This window comes from Bubalus kerabau, chromosome 10, assembly GCF_029407905.1.
Source record: "Bubalus kerabau isolate K-KA32 ecotype Philippines breed swamp buffalo chromosome 10, PCC_UOA_SB_1v2, whole genome shotgun sequence".
Taxonomy (NCBI): Eukaryota; Metazoa; Chordata; class Mammalia; order Artiodactyla; family Bovidae; genus Bubalus; species Bubalus kerabau.
Genome location: NC_073633.1, coordinates 34931956 through 34957129, shown reverse-complemented (window position 1 = coordinate 34957129; position 25174 = coordinate 34931956). Strand labels below are relative to the sequence as shown.

Here is a 25174-nt window from a genome sequence, read left to right as displayed (position 1 = left end):
CATGCAAACTTAAACTTCATTCAGCAGTCTTATGTTAGCAATACTGCTATTCTTATTCTGTTAATATATATGTAGTATTTATACATATATATTTATATGCGTGTATTTATACATATGAATAAAGAAGTAAATAATTGTGTCAATACATTAAGAACTAGTATTTTCATCTTAAGAGAAAGGACAAAACATAAAATCAAAGCACTCAGCTTTAAAGAAAAAGCATTAAGATACAGTTAGAAAAATATTCAAGAGATACAGTGGGTCCTAAAACCCAAAACAAAGGGAAGTTTGGGTAAAGGAGGAGGCTAAAAACCATGTAAGTAATTTTTTACAGTTATGTCTGAAGCAGGAAGAAAAGAGAAATACGTTTAGTAGAGCTTCTGATGCACTGCTCCTATTAAAACTGATGGCTTTTTCTGTAGTGTTTTTGTCTCCTGAATGCTAGGCCCAGTCCACCATTCCACCTTCACTTTTTATTAAGTTAATTTCTGCTGATTCTTCAGATCAGTTCATTGTTACATCACCCCCTCCCCCATCAAGGATCTTTCATTGTACCCTATCATAGAATATTCCTTTCCTTAGGGCATGTCTCTTAGTTAATAATTATGTCCCCAATCATATAATTACTTGGTTGATATTCTCCCCTGCTCCCTCCCCCCTTGGAGGGCCAAAATCGTGTCTGGTTTCACTCATCCTGTACCAAACTGCACGTGTGTGCTCAGTCGCTTCAGTCCTGTCTGACTCTTAGTAACCCCATGGATTGCAGCCCGCCAGGCTCTTCTTTCCATGGGATTCTCCAGGCAAGAATACTGCAGTGGGTTGCCATGTTTGTTTCCATTTCAGGGCATCCTCTTTAGATTGGAAAAGGTAGAATAAGTACCTGAACTCCAAAAGGAACAAAATGCTTCTAAGAAAACTGTTTCCCATTTAAACTCTTTCAAGTCGGGCAAATGACGCATTTGGCCTCTGGCACTGTTAGGCGATAAGCACACAACTGGATAAGGCAGATAGTTTTGTTTTTTGTTTTAGTTTTTGTTACTCTTGCCAAGTTTACAGGGACTGAGGCATGGGTGGTAATAAACATATGCTGTATTGTCTGTAGTATTTGAGTCCACATCTCCAGCCCTAAAAATATTTAATCTCCGATGGGACTGCTGACGTTTGAGAATGGAAAAGCAGCCCGGGGACGAGGGCTGGGTATGTGCGGTCTTGCCTGTCAACAAGATAAACCACGCTCTCTGCACCGTGAGGGCCGGGAACCAGTCTCCTTCGTGGTCTAAGTCCAGACCCCACCGAATGAAGCTTTTGCAGCGGCCGCCTCCCCTAGACTTTCCTCCCGCACTCCACTCTCTCTTGACAGGTCTTCTTTGTTGTATTTTAACTACTTAAATGCAAAGATCTGGGTGTTATCATCAGTCCCCTAAGTATGGACCAGTTCCCAAAGCCGAGGTTTCCACCAAACATTCCGGCTTAGGGTTACTAAAATCAGCGTTGATGAATCCCGACCAAATGGTCTCCCTTACGGTTCCGTAGAACCGGTTTCTTCGTAAATGGGCCTTCAGCCTCCGTCGAGACCTAAAAAAAAGAGAGAGAGAGAGAGAATGAGGTGTCTATTACATTTCCCCAAATACATTATCTCGGGTTCAGGCCAGGTGTTTTAAAATACACAATAGACAGTATTTCCCTGTAAATTATGGCTAAGAAGGAGCAAGTGGAACTCATCTTTCTTTCCGTGTTTCTTAGTTTTGCCCTCCACACCTTTCGTGCCCAACCCCGTCGCCCGCCCCCGGCCGGTAACCCGGTAACGCCCTGGACAGGCAGCTCCTAGCCACCTTCCAGGGTCCTGATTTTGAAAAGAGGAGCGGACCAATCAGAGTGCGGAGCGCTGTTTGGCGCTGCCATTTGAGCTTGGGCTGAAACCGAGGGTGGGCCGGCCGTGGCGCCTGCGGTGTCTGCAGAGGCGGTGGGGGCGGAGGAATGAAGAGGGTCGCTTGACTTCAGTAAACGCACCGGGATGTGTTGGCCGGGGCAGCCGGCAGGCTGATGGGGGAGGGAAGGAGCAGCCTGTGAAACGGGGTGACGGCGGCCACGAGCCCGGGCGGGGACCGGGCCTGGGAGAGGCCCTTGAGCAGCCGGCTGGTCCGGTGGCTGGGCTAGGGTGGGGGGCGTGGGGTCGCAGGGATAGACGCTCAGCTGAGCCTGCTGGGGGCAGGAGGGCGAGAAGAAGGGTAGTCTTTACTGTTCGGAGAGAGCCGAGGACAAAGGGAGGTTTGGAAGCGAGTGGCTGGAAGTAGTGAGAAGCTGGTAACAGGCGTGCTGCGAGGAACTGAAAGGATCTGAGAGAAAGAAGGGAAATCTGTGTAAGTAGCGAAAGAATTAAGTGACAAGAAAGGCCAGTGAAAGTGAAGGAAAGGTGAGGGGTGGCACAGAGCTAAGAGAAGGGTCGGTGAAAGTGTATAGAGGATCGAGGAAAAAGCCGTGGAAGTGGCTGGGGTCCGGGGCCGGAAGAGTGTCAGACGGGGCCGGAAGGCAGCGGAGCTGAACGCAAAACTGAGAGTGTTTGGAAACTGGAAGACTTGGTGGCGAAAGAGGGTCAGGACTCAGATCGCACCTCGGAGAGTGAGCGACATGTCCGGGACGTGGGATCAGAGGCTGGTGCGTTTGGCGGTTGTACAGCAGCTTCGGGCTGCCTATGGAATTAAGGTCAAGGGTGGCCGTGCTCAGTGCGATCGCAGGAGACAGGAAACAGCAACCACGGAAATAGTGGTAAGTTCTGGGGAAAGAGGTTTAGATTTTAAAAGGGACCGGGGAGGGGGGTGGTGCGCATTCTGTACCATCGCTTATTACCAGGTCATGCTAAAATGTTCATTCTGTATGGATCCAAGAGAATATGTTTAACTGTGTCAACCGCAGCAACATTGACATTTTGAACTAGATAATTCTTTGAGGGGCCTAGGGGTTAGCTGTCGTGTACATCATAGGATCTTTAGCAGCATTGGCTTCTACACACGAGAGGCCAATAGCGTGTCCCAATTGTGACAATTAAAAATGTCGCCAGAGATTGCCAACTTACTGTATTTGGAACAAGTTGCACGTGGGAAGGGAGACAAACACTCACCACTGTTGAGTAACATTTGGAGAGGGACAAGGGATACTAGTCCATTTTCTAAATGAATCAGTAAATGAGGAGATGTGATAGCATTAGGAATAGGCTTTAAATGAGTTAATTGAGAAACCACAGTGGAATGGCTCAGAAGCAGTTGATTTTTAGGTGGTTGAGGTAAGGGGATTTTGAATGAGATTTTAATGTTTGTACAGAATCCTGAAGAATTTCATTGTGAAAAATAAGTTGCATATAAGGATTTTGTTTTAGATTTGTATCTAAATATAAATCAGATCAGATCAGACCGTCCTGTCCGACTCTTTGCAACCCCATAAATCGCAGCACGCCAGGCCTCTCTCTCCATCACCAACTCCTGGAGTTCACTGAGACTCGCGTCCATCGAGTCAGTGATGCCATCCAGCCATCTCATCCTCTGCCGTCTCCTTCTCCTCTTGCCCCCAGCAAGCTGCCCCCTCCCAGCATCAGAGTCTTTTCCAACGAGTCAACTCTTCGCATGAGGTGGCCAAAATACTGGAGTTTCAGCTTTAGCATCATTCCTTCCAAAGAAATCCCAGGGCTGATCTCCTTCAGAATGGACTGGTTGGATCTCCTTGCAATCCAAGGGACTCTCAAGAGTCTTCTCCAACACCACAGTTCAAAAGCATCAATTCTACGGCTCTCAGCCTTCTTCACAGTCCAACTCTCACATCCATACATGACTACAGGAAAAACCATAGCCTTGACTAGACGAATCTTTGTTGGCAAAGTAACGTCTCTGCTTTTGAATATGCTATCTAGGTTGGTCATAACTTTCCTTCCAAGGAGTAAGCATCTTTTAATTTCATGGCTGCAGTCACCATCTGTAGTGATTTTGGAGCACAGAAAAATAAAGTCTGACACTGTTTCCACTGTTTCCCCATCTATTTCCCATGAAGTGATGGGACTGGATGCCATGATCTTCGTTTTCTGAATGTTGAGCTTTAAGCCAACTTTTTCACTCTCCACTTTCACTTTCATCAAGAGGCTTTTTAGTTCCTCTTCACTTTCTGATACCTAATATATATATACACCTAATTATATGGTACTTTATTTTAAGATCACAAATATAGTAGGTTTGTAAGTGTGTGAAAGAATTTGTGTGCATATTTCTTTTTTTTACTTCTAAAGAAAACTGACACTTTGCTTTTAGAGTCAGATAGACTGATTTGTGTTTGATTCCTGCTCTCCTCCCATTTGGGGTGTGATCTTGGGCTGCTTGTCCTAAGCCTCAGTTTCCTACTCTATAAAATTGGAATGATATCTCTCCTTGAGTTGTTTGGGGAAGTTAAAAAATAAGATTTGTAGATAAGACTAGCACACAGTGCCTGTCACATGCCACTTATTTATTCAGCCAGTTGTTATGATAATCAGAGATCTACATTCTAATTAGTAATCATGCTAGAAACCCTAATAAAGTAGAGAAATACAGAAGATCATTGTGTTATGAGCTCTAACATGTTAGGTAATTATTTAAATACTAGATTTCTTTAGCTCTTTGTTGTGTATTATCTAATGAGAGTTTTGAGCTCTTTACGAAAAGTGCTAGGCATCTTTTTAAAGATGGTATTGTAAGTGGTATTCTAATAAAATTTTAAAAGCATGTTATTAGTTTTATTTTATGAGATTAAATTATAGCACTTATTTGTGAAGTCAATTATTGAGTGTAATGAACAAAAAAACACCAACTCTGAATTCTAGGTATGTATGACTTTTGTAAACTTCAGCTTCGGCATATGATTTATTTTTGCATTTTGTTTGATTGTGTAGTATCAAGAAAATTCTGATTTACCCAAATAAGGGGTTGCCTATACTAACGTAATTTATTTTTCCTTTAAATTTTTTTTTGGCTGCACCTTGTAGCATGTGGGAAATTAGTCCCCGACCCGGACTTTTTCCAGTGAGTCAGCTCTTCCAAATCAGGTGGCCAAAGTAATGGAGCTTCAGCTTCAGCATCAGTCCTTCCAATGAATATTCAGGGTTGCTTTCCTTTATGATTGACTGGTTTGATCTCCTTGCTGTCCAAGGGACTCTCAGGAGTCCTCTGTAGCACAGTTTGAAAGCATCAATTCTTCGGCACTCAGCCTTCTTTATGGATCATCTCTCACATCCGTACATGAATACTAGAAAAACCATAGCTTGACTAGACGGACCTTTGCTGGCAAAGTGATGTTGCTGCTTTTTAATACGTTGTCTGGGTTTGTCATAGCTTTCCTTCCAAGGAGCAAGCGTCTTAATTTCATGGTTGCAGTCACCATCTGGAGTGATTTTGGAGCCCAAGAAAATAAAATGTCACTGCTTCCCCTTTTCCCCTTCCTGTTTGCAATGAAGTGATGGGACCGGATGCCATGATCTTCATTTTTTAAAAGTTGAGTTTCAAGTCAGCTTCTTCACTCTCCTCTTTTCACATCCATCAAGAGGCTCTTTGGTTCCTCTTTACTTTGTGCCATCAGAGTGGTTGTTACTGTTCAGTTGCCCACCCCTCTTCCATCTCCTTCGGCTCCCTTTTTCTTCTATTCCTCAAGTGTGGATCTTCCCCAGGGTTCAGATCTCTGTTCCTCTTTTCTGCTCTCTCCCTTTTGTTGTTGTTCCATCGCTAAGTCGTGTCCAACACTCTTTGACTCCATGGACTGCAGCACTCCAGTCCTCCCTGTCCTTGACTATCTCCTGGAATTTGCTCAAACTCATGTCCATTGAATCCATAATGCTGTTCCACCATCTCATTCTCTGTCACCCTCTTCTCTTCCTGCCCTCAGTCTTTCCCAGCATCAGGGTCTTTTCCAGTGAGTCGGCTCTTCATATCAGGTGTCTAAAAATATTGGAGCTTCAGCTTCAGCGTTAGAGTAGTATCATCTGCATAGCTAAGGTTGTTGATATTTCTCCCAGCAGTCTTGATTCCGGCTTGTGATTCATCCAGCCCGGGATTTCGCATGACGTACTCTGCAAAGAAGTTAAATAAGCAGATGACAACATACTGCCTTATCATACTCGTTTCCCAATTTTGAACCAGTTAGTTTTTCCATGTGTGGTTCTAACTATTGCTTCTTGACCCGATACAGGTTTCTCAGGAGACAGGTAAGGTGGTCTGGTACTCCCAGCTCTTTAAAAATTTTCCATTTTGTTGCGATCCACACAGTCAAAGACTTTAGCATAGTCAATGAAGCAGAAGTAGATGTTTTTCTGGAACTCTGTTGCTCTTTTCTATATTAATCTACTAAATTGAACAGATGCTTGAGAAAGGACTAGTAAGATTTTGTCAGATCATTAAGAATGTGAATGATTTTGCCATGTCATGCAGCTTGCAGGACCTTAGTTCCCTCCACCAGGGATGGAACCCTGACTCAAAGCAATGAGTCCTAACCACTGGACTGCCAGGAAATTCCCTGAATGATTTATTATTGTAAATAATAATTAAATGTTAATAATATGCTTTTAAAATGTTAAGTGCTTCAAGAACATTCAGGGAGAGCAGATGTATCTAAAATAAATTAACATATATGTGATTAGGTATGCCCACTTAATCTAATTTTATATAAGCAGACATGTACAGGCTTGAATTAAAACTAAATTCAAGTCCAAGGTATTGCTACAGCCTTCTTAAACAGTGACTCATTTTTGAAGTTTGAATATATGCCCCAAAATAGTGATAGATTCTTTATTCAGAGGTGTGCACACTCATTCAACATATGGATATACTCTTGGGATCTTCAAATGTATTAACATTTGAACGTAATACATTCTATTGTGACTTCTTAAAAATGGTTTTCAGAGTGTGAAATAAAATTTAAATTGTTTACAAAATCCTTTCCTTCAATGTTCAGAGCAGTTTGCTTAGTACTCTCCAGTAATGTGGAAAGTGTTCCCAGATGGCACAGCGTAAAGACTCTGCCTGCCAATGCAGGAAATGCCAGAGATGTGTGGGTTCAATCCCTGGGTCAGATCAGTCGATTTGACCTTCTGTTCAAGTTAATAAATATTTATAAGGTGACCAATAGAAAGTTTAAGGTCAGTATTTATATGTAGTTACTGAAGGAGCTTGTAGTATTTTCCAGAAATGTTAGTATTTTGGGCCAAATTCTGTATAAGAATTTCCTGACTGAACACTAAATGGATTAAAAGATTTTCCATTATGGGATTGGAAACAGGGAATGTGCTTCCTTGCTTAAGGGCAAAGTGACTGTTTTGCACTCCCAGCACCTAGCATCTTAGTATACAGTAGTTACTTTTTAACAAATGAACTTGATGTAACTGTTTTCTATGTCTTGACTAATAGTTTATTTCTGCTATCTTGTTTTATTTTTTGCAATTTTTAATTTACCTAATATTTAAGAAAGCTTATATATTGAGCCTAATATTTGTGTTAGAGTAACTGAATTTGTCATTCTAGGGTAAAATATTTGGAGTACCATTAAATGCATTGCCCCAGTCCGTTGTACCAGAATATGGACATATTCCAAGGTGAGCAAAGTTTGAAATGAAGAGTAAATATTTCAAACTACTATTTGAATGTATGAAAATAAATAGTTAATTGATGCACACAATTAGTTGGAACTAGCAAATGATTTTATTTCTCAACATTTACTCAGATTAAAAGTTGTTTATTTTTAATTTTGCATGTTTTAACACTTTAATTTGCATTCATTTTCAGGATTGAATTTTAAGGTTCAGTAATGAATAAGTGTTAGAAACAAGAATTTTTGGTTCTCAGTCTTTTCACTGCTGTTCTGATTATACTCAGTGATATACTAAACTACCAATTCAGTTATAATTTTTATTATTTTTTGTTTTAGAAATGTTGAATAGAAGAATATGTAAGCTTTTGGGGTATTTGTGAATATAAATTATGTAACCCATGAACTTTTTTATATCACTATTTGTAAATAACCTTTTGGACTAACTGCATCAGAAATTACTAGGGAAGTTTTCATCTTAAGAAAATAGTTTAAAAGTGCATAGTATAAACAAACTACCTTAGCTCTTACTAATTCATTTCTCCTCTGTCCAAAATAGGGTTCATTCTGGTTACTATTGTCCAATAACCTAAGTTTTTAGTTGATGCATTCTCTAAAAGCTTTTGAACTCTTTTTTGCCTTAAGACAGTTTTCCCTCACTCACACTGTAGATTCAGTCTTCATGAGGTAACCACTTAGTATTTTGCCTTTTAGATGGCCTATGAAAGGGCTTTTTATGATGATATTCAACATTTAGAATTGCAGTCATAACCCTAGTGTGTGTGTGCATGCTAAGTCGCTTCAGACGTGTCTAACTCTTTGTGATCCCATGGACTGTAGCCCACCAGGCTCCTCTGCCCATGGGATTATACCAGCAGGAATACTGGAGTGGGTGGCCATGCCCTCCTCTAGGGCATTTTCCCAACCCATGGATCAAACCCACCTCTCTTATGTTTCCTGCATTGGCAGGCGGGATCCTTACCACTAGTGCCACCTGCGAAGCCCCATGTCCCTAGTAGTAATGACTAAATCTTTGTTGTAATTTGTTTGCCTGCTTTAAAAAGAAAACTTTTCTGTCAGTAACTGTACATCAGTAGAATGCCTTCATTTCCTTGCAGCTGACATCCATTCCGATTTGTGTTACCAGCTGTTAACTAAGCATATAAAGCCAATATTGATTGTTAAAAATTATTCAGTATTAAAGAAATTGAGCACACACCTCTAAAAATATGAGAAGGGTTGTAAAGACTGGGATCAATTTATCCGACTTTCTGAGAGGGAAAAAACCTTCACTTATGTTGGGACAAATGTGCAGATGCCAGGTTTTTTAAGCTATGTGTGTTGTGCAAGATCACCTGTGGAAAGAGAGTAGGTAAAGAAAAGAAGGAGGCCTTGGAGCCCTGGGTGGTCTTAGGATGGAGAAGTCTGGCAGAAAAAGAAGAGCCAGAAAAGAAGTTTGAGAAAGAGCAGCCAGGCAGACAGCAGGAAATAAGTGTAGTTAAAAAGAGTATTTAAAAGATCATCAGGAGTGGTCAAGTATCAAGCAAGATAAAGACAATGACTTGACTCTGGATTTGGCAAGGCAGAGCCCATTAGTGACTTTGATGGAGTAATGGGGATTTGATTGCAGAGGATTTGTGCATCCTGCCACCTGAAAAGAGTTCTGTCTTTCAGTTTTCTTGTTGATGCTTGCACGTCTTTAGAAGAGCATGTTCATACAGAAGGGCTTTTTAGGAAATCAGGATCTGTTATTCGTCTAAAAGCACTAAAGGTAAGCATATGCTTGAACTATATTTGTACCACTCTTTGATTTGGTTTTTAAGATTGAAATATTTAGAATTATTACATGAATTATTGACAGAAATTGAGTTTGCAAATAGCTTTTTTTCATGACAGAAGAACCTTTTTCCAAAGTGTGTATCATTTATATAATGCTTTTTTAAAAAATTGAGGTATAATTCACAAATATATTTAAGGCATACAACCTGATGTTTTGATATACATATATGTTGTGAAATGATTTTCACAATCAAGCTATTTATATAATGCTTTAAAAATTTACAGAGTACTTTCAAACTCATGGTCCTTGTCCCTGTGTACGATAGGAAATGAAAGTTTGTTTAAATTTTTATTTTTAGCCTTCTAAAAAGTACTGATATATACTAAAGAGTTAAGAGAAATTCATTCAAGAAAGCTCTTTAGAGTATAAGGAAGGATACTTTATTTGTGTTAAACCCTAAAACCCCAGAGTACTCAAAATGATTATATTCATTTTAGAATAAACTCGATCATGGTGAAAGATGCCTGTCTTCTGCACCTCCTTGTGATACCGCGGGACTTCTTAAGCAGTTTTTTAGGGAATTGCCAGAGCCCATTCTCCCAGCTGATTTGCATGAAGCACTTTTCAAAGCTCAACAATTAAAAACAGAGGAGAAGAATAAAGCTACATTGTTGCTCTCCTGTCTAATGGCTGACCACACAATTGATATATTAAGATACTTCTTTAACTTTCTCAGGAAAGTTTCTCTTAGGTAAGTAGTAAAAAAAGTTTTGGGGAGATAACAATTTAATTTCTCAACTAGCTAGATATACCCTTATGATAATAAATTTCATTTGGAATAGAAATTTTTCTTAAAAATATTATATTTTTCCTTACTATAAGAAGTATATCCTGTATAATGAAAAATATGTAATATTTCCTTGCTGTCTTGGGGTTGGCATTGTGAATGCCTTAATGGCTTATTAGTGTTATAGGATTCTGAGGCCATTAAATGGCTTCTAATGATTACTGTGTTTTTAAAATATTTGTGGTTTGCTTTTCAATTTGTCCCTTCTGCTGGCTGTCATTGAGCCTGTTTGTTCTAGACATACTTACTGCCTTCAGTACTTTGAATTTTCTGTGTGTGAAAATCAAAGAAATGTGTTCAATTTGTGTGGGGGGAAAAAGTGTGGACTCTAGGGGTAGCAGTGTTTTCGTGACATATATATAAGCACACAGAGGCTGTGTATTTCTGATTCTGTCTTATTTCAAGTCAGTCATGTAGATGGGTAGGTGAGGGGTAACTGTATCTTGGTTTGTGTTTAACTGGTAAAGTGAGAGGTCTTCAGAATGTGCTCAGTGTTATTTTAACTCTGTATTTTTATCTTTGACTCCATCTTATAAAACTTTTTTTCATTTAAGGTCCAGTGAGAATAAGATGGATAGCAGCAATCTTGCTGTAATATTTGCACCAAATCTTCTTCAAACAAGTGAAGGACATGAAAAGATGTCTGCTAACACAGAAAAAAAGCTACGACTACAGGCTGCAGTAGTACGAACTTTTATTGATTATGCATCAGATATCGGTAAGATGTAGTTGCATTCTTAAGTAATGCAATTTGTTTAAATGAGGGAGATCCCAGCTTTTTCTAAGTGAGCTACCAAGACAATTGTTGGGAAGTAGTTATGTACTATTTAAATATTTGGAGGAAGGGTAGAGGAAAAATCTTGATTGTGAACATTTTCATTTAGGGCATGTTCCAGATTTTATCCTAGAAAAGATACCAGCTATGTTGGGTATTGATGGTCTCTGTGCTACTCCATCACTAGAAGGCTTTGAAGAAGGCGATTATGAAACTCCTGGTGACTATAAGAGAAAACGAAGACAAAGTGTAGGAGGTAAGTGGTCATGGCAGCCCCATATGTGGAGGTATGACAGTTTGCTTTTGCCTGAAATGTGTTTCAAAGTTATTAACTGTCCCATTGCTTTTTTGAATCTTTTGGCCTTATATGGTATTCCCACCTTCTGTTTCTTCTTGCCTTCCTTGTAGATTTTCCTTGTGCCTTCCTTGTAGATTTTCCTTGTACCTTCTTTGTTCTGTAACAAAATACTTATGATCCATCCCATATCAAGGTATTTATCCAAAGAAAATGAAAACACTAATTTGAGAAGACATGCACCCTTATGTTCATCGCACAATTATTTTCAATAGCCAAGATAAGGAAATAACCTAAGTATCCATCAATGGATGAATAGTAAAGATGTAGTATGTACATATATAATGAATACTTCTATTGTTAATTTTTTGAGGAGTCTCCATAATGTTTTCCATAGTGACTGCACCAATTTACATTCCCACCAACAGTATATGGGGGTTCCCTTTTCTCCACATCCTCTCCAACACTTGTTATTTCTTGCCTTTTTGATAATAACCGTTTTAACAGTTGTAAGGTAGTGTCTCATGGTTTTGATTTGCATTTCCCTAGTAGTCAATAATTTTGGACATCTTTTCATGTGCCTGTTGGCCATGTGTGTGTCTTTAAAAAAAATGTCTATTCAGTTCCTCTGCCTATTTTTTGACTGGGTTGTTTGTTTTATTTGGTTGTTGTTGTTGAATTATATCAGTTCTTTATATATTTTGGATATTAACCACTTATCAGATATGTGATTTGCAGATATCTTCTCCCATTTAGTAGGTTGTCCTTTCATAAAACTGATGTCACATAGGCTACTGCCTATGTTTTCTTCTAGGGGTTTTATGGTTTCAGGTCTTACATTCAGGCCTTTAATCCATTTTGATGATTTTTGTCTGTAATGTAATACACTGGTTTAATTTCCCTCTTTTGCATGTGACTGTCCAGTTTTCCCAACACCATTTATTGAAAGGACTATTCTCTCTGCCTTTTATATTCCTTTGTCATAAGTTAATTTTCCATATATGTATGGGTTTATTTCTGGACTCTTTGTGGCTTCCCTGCTGGCTCAGTGGTAAAGAATCTGCCTGCTAATGTAGGAGACATGGGTTTGAACCCTGGATCGGGAAGATTCCCCAGAGAAGGAAATGGCAACCCACTCCAGTATTCTAGTCTGGGAAATCCCATGAACAGAAGAGCCCAGTGGGTTACAGTCCATGGGGTCGCAAAGAGTTGGACACGGCATAGCAACTGAGCATGTACATATACCTACATTTATCCACTTTCTTTTGGCTGCCATTTGCTTGGAGTATCACCTTTCATCCCTTCACTTTGAGCTTATCTATCTTTAGAGCTGAGGTAAGTCTCCTGGAGGCAGTGTATAGTTGGGTTTTGTTTTTTAATCCATCCAGCCACTCTGTATCTTTCGATCAGTGAATTCAGTCCATGTACATTGTGGCTCAGACAGTAAAGAATCTGCCTGCAAGGCAGAAGACCTGGGTTCGATCCCTGGGTTGGGAAAATCCCCTGGAGAAGGGAATAGCTACCCACTCCAGTAGTCTTGGACTTCCCTGGTGACTCAGATGATAAAGAATTTGCCTGCAGTGCAGGAGACCTGGGTTTGATCCCTGGGTCAGGAAGATCCCCTGGAGAAGCGAATGGCAACCCACTCCAGTATTCTGTCCTGGAGAATTCCGTGGACAGAGGGGCCTGGCGGGCTACAGTCCACGGGATAGCAAAGTCAGACTTGACTGAGTGACTAACACTTTCACTTTCACATTTAGGATGATTATTAACAGATGAAAACTTAGTACTGCCTAAATTAAAATTGTTTTCTGGTTGTTCTCTTTGTCCATTGTCTCTTTTTCTTTGTGTTTCTGTCTTCCATTTTGTTCTGTGGTGTTTTTCTGTTTTCTCTTTCATGTTTTGTGACTCTGCTCTAGATTTATATTTTGTGGTTACTGTGAAGTTGGTATAAATTGTCTTGTAGATGAAATAGTCCTTTTTCTGCCAACAGTGTCTTATTACCTTCACTTGCTTATATGAGTTTCATCCTTTTCCTCCTCCTCTTTTGTGTTTTTGTTGTCTCACATTATGTCTTTATGTTGTGTGTTCACCACCAAATTGAAGTAGCTACAGTTTTACTGCTTTTTTTCCCTTTAACCTTTAATATAGAATTGTTTGACAACTTATTCTGATATGGAGTTGCAATTTTCTGATACTGTTTATCCTCTTACTCAAAGCTTTGTTTACTTTTGCCTTTTGTTTCTGGTAGAAGAGTTCCTTTCAACATTTTTGTAAGGCAGGTCTAGCACTGATGAACTCCCTCAGCTTCTGTTTCTCCTTCTAATCTGAATAATATAGCTAACAGTTTTTATCTTTAAATATTTTGAGTATGTCATGTCATTCCAATCTGTCCTGGCTTGTCCTTAGTCATCAAAATTAGAATTCTACGTGTTCTTATCTGCTCTTTTCTCATTCCCATATCCTACTGTCTACCAAGTCTTATCACTCTGATCTTGTAAATACCTTTATTACTGCCTCTGTTTCCACAGGACCTACCTCAGTTCAGAGCCTCATCTCTTGCCTGGCTAATTCCCATTCTTCCTTCAGGTCTTACCTTAAATACCACCTCCTCAGCGATACCTTCTCTAACTCCACGATTTAAATCTGTTGTTAATATTTGTACTTCATGCTGTTTACCCATTTTTCGATAGGTATTTATTTGCTTGTTATATTTAATGTTTGCTTCCTCCAATAGAAAGTTTCATAAAGGTCACTGTTTCATATTTTGGCTACTGTTGTATCTTCATTGTGTCTGACACATAATAGGTACGAAATATATATTTGTTGAATGACTGAATAACATACTTAGAAGAACCTTTAGCTAGTTTGCCTATCTCCAAGGAGGCTTACACACACACACACACACACACACACCCTTGCTGCTGCTGCTGTGAAGTAACGTCAGTCGTGTCTGACTGTGCGACCCCACAGACTGCAGCCCACCAGGCTCCTCTGTCCCTGGGATTCTCCAGGCAAGAGTACTGGAGTGGGTTGCCATTTCCTTCTCCAATGCATGAAAGTGAAAAGTGAAAGTGAAGTCGCTCAGTCATGTCTGACTCTTAGCGACCCCATGGACCACAGCCTACCAGGCTCCTCCATCCATGGGATTCTCCAGGCAAGAGTACTGGAGTGGGGTGCCATCGCCTTCTCTGACATACACTCTACCCCCAACTAATCTATCATACTGCTGTCAAAGCGCAGAAATGATGGTTTTGTTCCTTTTTCCCTTTGGAGAAGTTCAGATTCTTCAAAATTATATACAGCCTTGTTTTCCTAACGCACAAGACTTCTCTCTTAACCATATCCACTGTTCACTAGTTGCTCTAGCTGTGTCAAACTCCTGGCTTCTAATATACATACATTCTGTTTTTTCTTACATGCCTTTGCATATGCTAGTCACCTCGCCTGAATTCTACCTTGTACCTAATCAACACCTACAAGGTTTTATTTCCCTTTCCAAGCTTTCTCTCTGGTGCCATTTCTTCCTTTCCTCAAAAGGTAATGATACCCTCTTCTGTACTCTTTTATACATTGTATTCATTTTATACATTGTAGTTAGTTGTTTTACAGTTTATTCTGTATTTAATGTTTTCCTATTTATGAGTTATTGATGAAAGATAGGTAAATGTTGTTATAATTGATTATATTATATATGCCTTGCATTTCAGATTTTGTTAGTGGAGCATTAAATAAATTTAAATCTAACAGGACACCTTCTATTACACCTCAACAGGAAAGAATTGGTAGGTATTATATATTTTTATTTAATTGGACATTTATATATGTGCATTATGGGCTTCCCTGTTGGCTCAGAGCGTAAAGAATCTGCCTGCATTGCGGGAGACCCAGGTTCTATCCCTGGGTCTGGTAGACCCCCTGGAGAAGGGAATGGCACCCGACTCCAGTATTCTCGCCTGGAGAATCCCATGAACAAAGGAGCCTGGTGGGCCACAGTCCATGGGGTCACAAAGAGTCAAACATGACTGAACAACTAAGTTTCACAGTTTCATGTATATTATACAGAAATTAATTGTGGTAATAAATTACCTGATTTATTTTGTTTAATCAATTCCAAGTGTAATTTTTAGTGGAGATGTTGTACTATAGTACTGTATTATGACATTGGATTTAAATGTGATTACATATATAATTACATTGGATATGTTGAACTTAATATTATAGGTAAGAATTTATTTTAGTCTGTGTTTGTTTGTTTTAATTTTCTTGTTTTTCTTTTGAACTTTTAATTTTGTACTGGGGTATAACCAGTTAACAATGTTGGGATAGTTTCAGGTGAACAGCTAAGGAACTCAGCCATACATATACAATATTTTAGTCTGTTGTTATGTCTGTGATCTTCTAAGTCATGTTCTTCCATTTGCAAGTGGGATGCTACTGAACATGTGAGACTGAAAAACTCAATCTCATTTTTATTCAGAACCAGAAAATTATTAGCGTTTGTTCCAGTTTTTTATTTTAATTTGCTTGTGGCTAAAATTATTTAACCTGGTAATAGAAAATTTGATTGTTTTTCATTTTCCAGATTGAAGACATTAATTGGTTAATAGTTATATTAATATGAAATATTAATTATTTAATTAATTAATTATTTAATTAATTAATATAAATATTAATATGAAAAGCAAAAATATTTAGATTAGTTTTTGTTTCAGCTGTTACTAAGAATCTTGCCTCTTTACAACTTGACTTTTTAAGTAATTGCATTAGTGTTAATTTAGTTATTAATGTGTTTTTTATAATACTAATGTAAACATCCCCCCATTTTTGGTTAGTTTTAAATAATAGCTTTATAGGAAGAAATTATATGAAGTGTTTGTATTTTATCAACTCTGGGAGAAAAAACAAAATTTCTTTTTCAGCCCAGCTATCCGTTTCACCAATTCTTACACCAAATGCTAAGCGTAAACTGCCGGTAGATTCTCATGGTTTCTCAAGTAAGAAAAGAAAGTCCATCAAGCACAATTTTAACTTTGAGTTGTTGCCAAGTAATCTCTTCAGTAGCAGTTCTACACCAATATCAGGTAACAAATAGAATTTGTATAACTGGATTATAAACATTAACAGGAGTGCTTATTCTAGACAAAGTGCTATTTCATAATAATCCTTTAGGAGGCAGATTTTATTCTCTGTTTTATCAAATCTCTGGATTTTGTAAAGTCCCCTCACTTTTAAAATAGACAGTGTGGTTCAGTGTAATTAATGTGTGTGTGTGTTTTTTACGCCTTGCCTGTTGAAAGCGATGGGTCACTGTGAATAGGAATAGTACTGGTGCTCAGGTTTTACCTGATTGAATATCCTGAATTCTACTTTAGTTGCTTCTGAATCTATGGCTGTGACTTGATTATTGCCTCCTGTTGAACTGAGGTCACCAGCGTTTGAGTGTCTCTGAATTCAGAGTCGGGGTGTTACCATTAATGTAATCATTGTGGGTTAGTTGGGGGCTGGGTAGTATTTTTAGTTTTATACTCAAGGAGCTTTTATAAAATGCCTTAAAAGCTTTAACACCATTCCTTATGGCATGGTTTCCACATCCCTTTACCAGCCCAGTCATTTTATTCTGAATGAACTGCAAGTTCCTAATGTGGCCAACCAGAGCCTCCAGAGAAAAATAAAATCACACACTAATTTGAATACCAGGTTTTTGTTAGCATGATCTTGGATTGGCTTGGCTCCTTTAACATGTATGTGTAGAATACAAGTTGGCTCGTATTAAACTATGTATCAACTATGTATGTATTAAACTCCTATCAACCCAAAATGAAATGAAGCTCTAAGCCCAGAGTCTTCTATCTCATATTTGTCTCACATTTAGTCAAAATGTGAGTGGTCTCAGATTCTTTTAGATTTTATTTGTTTTCAGACAATGTTAAGAGTTCTATTTTGAATTTATTAGCTGGATTATGAGGTCTTCCCAAAAGCCTCTGTTTTGTTTCTGTTATCCAAAAGCTTTACATTTTACTTGTCTGTTTTACTTTAAAAGATGAACAGAATAGCAACTTGTTCTCTATGGTTCATTAAAGTGTAATAATAAGAACTCTGAAGCTATGTCTGTAGTTCTTCCAGTGTTTACAGGTTGGAGATACAAACTTTAACTTAGTATATTTTTAATGTTGAGAGTTTTCCACTTTGGAGGACTATTTCCAAATGGCAGATGTCCATCGGCATTCTTGCCTTTGTTTATTAGCAATACAATATCTTACTCAGGAAACAAATCTCCTTCTCTGCAAGCTCCTGACCCTAAAATAAAGCTACCTGAGTCACATTTGATATATCATATTGCCTCCAAGTTTTTTTTTTTTTTTCAAAGCAAATGCACCCAAAAAGTCACTGTAATGGAAGACTCTGGGGACCTGTGTAAATTCTTCATCAACACCAGTGGGAAAATACAAGTCAAATGTATATGGAGCCTTTGCTCATAACTCATAATAATTTACCCCTAATTTTTTTCATTATAGTTGGTTTCATGATATAGTGTTAAATAACTTTATCAAAATGAGCTATTGTAACCTCCAGTTGTTAGCGTGGAACATGGCAGTAACCATGTGGTTAGATGTGTGTTATGGGTCATCAGTTTTTGTCAAAAATATTGGACAAATTACACTCTAGAGTCAGATAGACAGGAGGTTGGCTAGCAGGTGCATACTGCATACTCAGACACTAAATTGTTTTCAGTAGTTCATTTTTGATAAGGGCATAATTAATCTTATTCACCAGGTTCTGTGCTAGACATCTTATATACATTATAGCCATACTTATATTCACCATAAAAATCCAAATTTAGAGCCTAAAGCCATTTAGTAAGTGATGGACAAACTCAAAGTCTGTCTCAAAAGCTTATTTCTCTAAACTGCAACAGCGCCCATCTCTCCCTTGTAAGTAAGTATTGAGTTTAAAGTAAAACTCTAATATAAAAATAATGTTTAATCTGACCTTTAATTGGCAACTAAAAAGAAATTGATACTTTTTTTTTCTTTTTTGGTTAACTTGGGTTATTTGACCCTTGAAGAGTCTAACCAGAAATTATGTGATTTTGTTGTTGTTTAGGGGTAGAAATTAAGACTTTAAATCTAATTGCTGTTAATATTTTACACTTTGAAAAGCAAATAAATATGTATGGTCCATCACATGTGGTTGTTTTTATAGTTCACTGTGATACAAGCCCGGAAGGGTCATCTCAGAGTTCATTCTCTCCTGTCGCCATCAGTGGAAACCATTTGATCAGTACAAATGTGCTAAGGCGAAGTAAAAGGCTTGCAAGCAAAAAGGTTTGCAGGTAAGTTATCCAGGTTGGGTAAAAATTTGATATATATACTTAAAAAATATTTTGTCTTTCTATTGAAAATCATATTTGAATAATAATTTTTTAAAATCCCCTTTGCCTATAGTCTTATTAATCTAGGGCCTATCCTCCAGAGAAAGATTCCTAATTTGAGTCCATTTTGCCTGTTTAAAATCCTATTTTTGTTGATGTGGGTAATTTTTAAATTTCCTGAATATAAAAAGCTAGTCTAATGATTCTGGTTTATAAGTGACTAAACTCTTGTGATCAACAGGAAAGATCATTTTTTATGCATATACAATGTGTTCATGTATGGTATCTTAAACCTAAAAAATTATTACTCTATTCAGGTACTAACAATGTGATTTGCTCTGGGCTTTCAAACTTTATTTTGTAGGAATTCCTCTAGTTCTTATGCTGTAAACTGATGTTTTTAATTTCACTCTTTCTAGGGTGGAATCAGGAAAAGCAGGCTGCCTCTCTCCTAAAATCAGCCGTAAAGAAAAGGTTCGAAGATCTCTTCGTTTGAAATTTAATCTAGGGAAAAATAGCAAAGATGGAGTAAGTGTCTTTCACCATTTCCCTGCTATTTATATTAGTGTAAAGTTGGAGACTTGATGCAAAAGACCCTCCCAACCCTGTCTCTCCTCCATCTACTGCCCTGTTCTCAACTCTTCTTTATACCAGGCATTTACACTTGCGTTGTTATCTCCAGTTCCTCCTTTTCTATCCTCCTGAAATCAATTCCAGTGACACTTTCATCCCAATCTCTCACTAAAATAGATCTCACAAGATTACTCATGAATTCAGCACTGCTCAAACAGGTGGACTCAATCCATCAGCAACATGTAACCCAGCTAATGACTTGCTCTTCTTTGGCATATTTTCTTTCCTCGCTTCAAGGACATTTCCTTGCTTCAAGGACATTTTTATTTTCTTCCTTCTTTGCCAGTTAATTTTCTAATTCCTTTATATTGGAGTACCCAAAAAGCTTTGCCCTTGGATTTCTTATCCCACTCCACTCACTCAAGGTGATCATCGGCTCTAACTAAATATCGTGTATTTACTTAGGACTTCAAATTTGTATCTCTAGCCCACATTGCTCTCCTGAAAACAACTTGACTGCTTAACATTTACCTGTTTGACCTCCCAGTTGGGAGGTACTGACATATTAATAGAGCTCCTGAGCTGCATTTCTCCTTTGCTGTTATTTCTCCACTCCTTCCTCTCTCCCCAGCCCACGCTTCTACCTGCAGTCTTCACCGTCTCAGTTATGGCAACTTACTCTTCCAAGCACTTAGGCCAAACCATGCAGACATTCTAAGCCATTAGGGAACCCTGTCTAACTCTGCTTCCAGAGTCTATCCAGACTGACCACTTTTCACAGCACTTTATTTCTAACTTTTTGAGTTATGTCATTTAAAACTTAGATTACTACAATAAGTTCCTACCACCTGCTTCTATTTCACTGCAGTACTAGGACCAAAATTATCCCCTAAAAAGCGGAGTTAAGTCATGTCACCCCTCTTTTCAGAACCCTCCAGTGGCTCCCTGCTTCACTCTCAGGAGAGAAATAAAGTTCTTACACTGACTTGCAGTGCTCCACATGGTCTGTTCCTGGCCTCCCTCTTGGAGCTCTCCTCCCACCACCCTCCTGCTCATCTGACTTCATTCACTTTTGCCTCTTTGTGATTTCTTGAATGTGCCAGACCTTGCGTCAGCGTTAGAGGCTGCAGTGGCATTTTCCTTTCCTTGGAATGTTCATTCCCCTTATATGTTCATGACTCTCACTCTGTTTACTTTGCTCACAAATCATCTTCAGATCAATATATTTAAAATTGTACCTCCCCCCGGCCACAAAAAATTTATACCCCCACCCTTCACCAGTCCATATCCTTCTTACTCTGTTTTACTTTTCCTTCTAGCACTTTTTATCTTATGTATTGTATATTGTACATTATAATTTATTGTCTATCTTATTCTGCTCTGAATCTCCCCATCAAGAATGTAAATTCCATGAGGGTAAGATTTTGGTCTGTTTTTGTTTTCTTTCACTCTTGTGAACAGTCCTGGGCACAGAATCACCACACACAAAAAATTTTTAAGTTAATGTATGAGGCTGTTTTATTTTAGATCATAATATATCCATTAATAGCCAGTCAAATGCTTATAATTTCCATCAGCATGCATGCAAATATATTGTTTGCTATAAAATTATTCCTAAATTATATATATCTACCTTTTAAAATTAGCTATAGAGGATTTTGATAACTACAAAACAATAGTCTGTCTTAATATTTTGAATTAACTAGGTTTATTTCTTAACCAAAACTTTTTCAATTTTTTCTGTACAGAATGAGTGTTCTGGTGTCAATAGATCTGAAAATGTTGGTCGACGACTTGCAAATCAACAAAGTTTAAAAAATAGGATTGACTCTGTAAAAACAGGTCTGCTTTTTAGCCCAGATACTGATGAAAGATTAACACAGAAAGGTATGTTTACATGATATTGGTAGAGTTTTACCCCAAAAACCTACTTTAATTTCTTTTTTTAGTTTTCTTTCCATTTTATTGAGATAATTGACATATAACCTTTAGTTGCTTTTTTAGTGATAAAATGTGTTAAGTGCTTTACTGTTCTAGAAATTGAAAATTTATGTTTGAATAGTGAAAATATTTGAATTGGAGTGTATGTTTCTATGAGCAATTGGATCTTTACAATGTAAATACAAAAATGTTTAATATTCATACATTAAAAAATTACTTTTTTTGTATTGACTTGTTATTTTTTATCCACACTTTAAACTTTTTATTTTGTATTGGAGTATAGCCAGTTATCAATGTTGTGGTAGTTTCAGGTAAGCTGCAGAGGGACTCAGCCATACATATATATCATAAAAAATTATTTTTAATACAAATCTAATTTATTGGAATTAAATGCTTAGTGTTTCATTTATCATGTATTTGAATAACATTTCAAAAGTAAGTCAAATATAAGTTTAAAAACACTGAACTGCTTTATTTTAGGTTCGAAAAAGAGCAGTAAGTCGGAGGTAAACTTATTAACTCCAGAGCAACTAAGTGGAACAAATTACCGAATATCTTGGATAGGACCTAGTAATTCTGATTTTCAAGAAGTAGATGGAAGTGAAGCTTCTCCAATAGATGGAACTCTTGAGGTGGAGAACTGTTCTTTGGAGCCTGATATGATGGTTGAAAAGTCCCCTGTTAGCTCATACGCGCTCCCCACTCCTAATGTACACAGTCAGCACAGTAACAACATAACTGGCAGCTCTCTTAGTGGTGATGAAAATAACCTGACCACAGAGACTGTGGTGAAAATTCAGAAAGCATTTTCTGAATCTGGAAGTAATCTTCATGCATTGATAAATCACAAGCAGTCATCATTAACTAATGTGGAGAAAGTAAAATTCAATGAAACATCTTCTACCAAAGGTAGCCCAGAGAAAAATCTCTTGAAAACTAATTTGACTGTGATAGAATCAAATGGACACCATACCAGTAACGATGAAGATAGCTTTTCAGAAAGAGACTTCTCACTACATCAGCCTCAAAAATCGGATAGAGAAGCCACTATAAAATGTTACTCAACTCAGATGCAGATACAACTAGAAAACAACATTCATTTCAATATACCAACAGATTATTTAAGCAAGCAGGAGTTGCCCAGTGATGAACATGTAAGGAAACAAGAGTCCCCAAGGGATACCCTCAATACTAAATTAAAGGAGAATGAAAATTTGCTTGAAGAGAACTTACTGAAACATACAGCTTCTAGGGAGGTTGTGGCTAGCACCTCTTCCTTGGGACAGAGCACGGGCAGTAGCACAAACTTGTCAAAACCTAGTCCTGGGGGAATCATTAAACAGCAGTCACTGGTGGAGACACGTGATGAAACGGTTTCTGAATGCTTACAAATGACAAAGCATGGAAGGGTTTCAGACCACATACAGTGGTTTAACAAGCTCTCTTTAAATGAACCAAATAGGACAAAAATTAAGTCACCTCTGAAGTTTCAGCGTACGCCTGTCCGTCAGTCAGTGAGAAGAATCAGTTCTTTGTTGGAGCATGGTGGACAACCTCCAAGGCGTAAATTAGCAAGTCTTGGTGATACTGCTTCTCCTCTGGTTAAATCAGTGAGCTGTGAGAGTGCTCTTCCCTCTTGTGTAGAAAGTATGACAAAAGATTCCTCCCATCCATGTACCAGATCAGGTCCTAAAGAACAGAAGTCTTCATCTTGCAAGCAGTCAAATATTGATATGATTTCAAAATCAAGCATGGAGGTAACTTCTACATCTTTCTTACAAATGAAGAGGCACCCAAACTCTGTGAATGCTTCTCTTGGGTCCACCAGAGTTTGTAAACAAGAAGTGATATCTAATAGCCAAATTAAGGTTCCCTTGGATGATGTAACAAACCATGATATAGTAAAATCTATTGTAAGTAATGATAAGGTCTTTCCCCCTGGAGTAAGCAGCAGGGTCCTTAGAAAACCATCAGAAAAAGAGCGGATCTGGTATAAAGGTTCTCCCAAAAATCCTATTGGAAAACTTCAACTACTACCAACAAGTAAACCTGTAGACTTATAATTGGTAAATGTTGTACTTGTCATTAATGTATATAAAATTATCAATTGGTGATATGACTTGCAAGGTAATTGATGTGTTTGTAGCTCAGGATGATTGTTATGTGATGAATTTAATTTCATTGCACAAGCAACTTGAATTCTTGTTTTTCTTAATTATGGCAATATTTAAGCTGTCTTTAATTTTATTGTGATCTCTTAAAGCAGAGGTTACACTTTACTTTTTTAAAGAAATTGTTGACTGGGTTTATAAGAAGTTAATTTTTGAGAATTGGATGAATTTTATTTTTTAACGTGTGATAGAATGGAATGAGTCGTGCTGATTTCTTGTTACTCCTAGGTCAGATGAGGTTTCTCCAAGAAATCTCAACACATAGAGGGAGAGATAAGCCCTGCAGATCTTATTTCTCAAATTCCATTAATGTTCAGTGTCTTTAAAAATCCCTAGAAATTAATTTGCTTCAATAGCATTTTAATCCTTTGTTCCTTTTGGATGTAATTAGGTTTATATTGCCTATAGATGTGACAGTGTGTTCCCTTGAACTAAGAATAATGGCCGATGCAGAATGACGATGACTCAAGTGTGCTTCTATAGTATGAGGCTGCAGAAATAACAGATGACTTTTAAGCCATACTATATTTTTAAAGTTAATTTGCACAAATACATTTGTATCTGTTTTGTCCAATAAAGAATTTAAAATTCTTTAAGGAGTAATTAAGCTTGGGAGATTTTAATCAAAGTGATTGCTTGTATGCAGATGCTTGGTTTTAGACTTTGAAGTAATTGATGCGCCTCTGTATATTTACCTTGGATTCTTACAAGAACCTGTGATGGTTTTGTCATGTGTGTAAATGTTATTTATTTAGCATAGACATTAAAGAAAACTTTCTGGAAAATGACTTGCCTGAGACTCCAATGAAATTCAAAGTACCTTTTAGAATTTGATCCAGATTGTCAAGCTAATCTGTCTAATTATTAGAAATAACAAAGTTTTAAGGACAGAATACTATCAACAGTAGAGTGTATTTAAGTTCTAGAAGAAGGAATATGTGTGCAGAATCCATCACTAAAGATAGTTTTGCAGGCCAGGTGTTAGCATGCCTCATTCAAAGGCGAGGGCAGGACAGAACCACACTGCACACCACGCAACAACCAGGCAGTGTGAATACGTGGGAGGAATTGAAAGTCATCAGAGGTTTGCTTTACCAAGTCCTCCTTGATAGTGGTACATCTTATTTAAAAGCTATTTCCTGTTTCTATAATCACTACCTAGGAACTGACCCTTTCTCAGAATTAGGAAGTATTACTTATTATATAAAGACTAAAATCTATAGATAGAAACATCATGTTTATCTGACATCAAAACAGGTTTTTAATACAGGTATGCATTTCTGTTGATGGTATTTCTAATAGTAAGTGGATATAGAAAATATTCGTAAATTCTGAGATGTTTGTTGTTGCAAGCAGTTTTTTTTAACTTTATTTTAAAAAATGTATTAATGTCCTTTGATTTCCATGGGAGTAGTTGAAATGTTGAATTGGAAGCCTAATTCAGTAAGAAGACAAGAAATTAACTGTACAAATCACCTGAATCAGTGGATTTTCTAAAAGGCTAATTATTAATAATAAAAGATGTTTATTAAGGAAAAAAACTACCCACATGTCACTCCATTTTTTGTTAGCTGAAAGCTGCAGTGCAGAGTAAAGGATCAGGAAGGTGCAAAGCTTGGAGATGTGGGAACTGGAGAGTTGGGAAAGTTGAGTTTTAGACTTGATTTCGTATTCATGTTTTCATTTTTTCTTATACAATATAGAGATAATGTTTTTAATCTCATGGGGATATTTAATCATGATATACAAACATACTTAAAAGTCTGGGCATGTGCAGTAACTCCAAAAACTATTTTCATTTTATTCTTACAAGTAAATAAAAATCTA

The 25174-nt window shown here is 37.6% G+C and overlaps 1 protein-coding gene across 2 annotated transcripts; it reads left to right on the top strand.

The window, feature by feature from the left end:
- The first annotated feature begins 1914 nt into the window (after positions 1 to 1914).
- On the top strand, positions 1915 to 24888 carry ARHGAP11A (Rho GTPase activating protein 11A). Of its 2 annotated transcripts, XM_055537284.1 has the most exons (12): positions 2196 to 2766; positions 7527 to 7597; positions 9265 to 9361; positions 9868 to 10121; positions 10772 to 10935; positions 11102 to 11248; positions 14998 to 15072; positions 16210 to 16371; positions 18494 to 18623; positions 19082 to 19190; positions 20984 to 21122; positions 21657 to 24888. In XM_055537284.1, exons 1-12 carry the CDS (start codon positions 2629 to 2631, stop codon positions 23237 to 23239), a joined length of 3069 nt encoding a protein of 1022 aa, XP_055393259.1. In that variant the 5' UTR covers positions 2196 to 2628; the 3' UTR covers positions 23240 to 24888. The 2 variants fall into 2 exon arrangements, with proteins under 2 accessions (XP_055393260.1, XP_055393259.1); XM_055537285.1 differs by lacking the exon at positions 21657 to 24888 and having other exon boundaries at positions 1915 to 2766; positions 20984 to 21151.
- Positions 24889 to 25174: the final 286 nt, after the last annotated feature.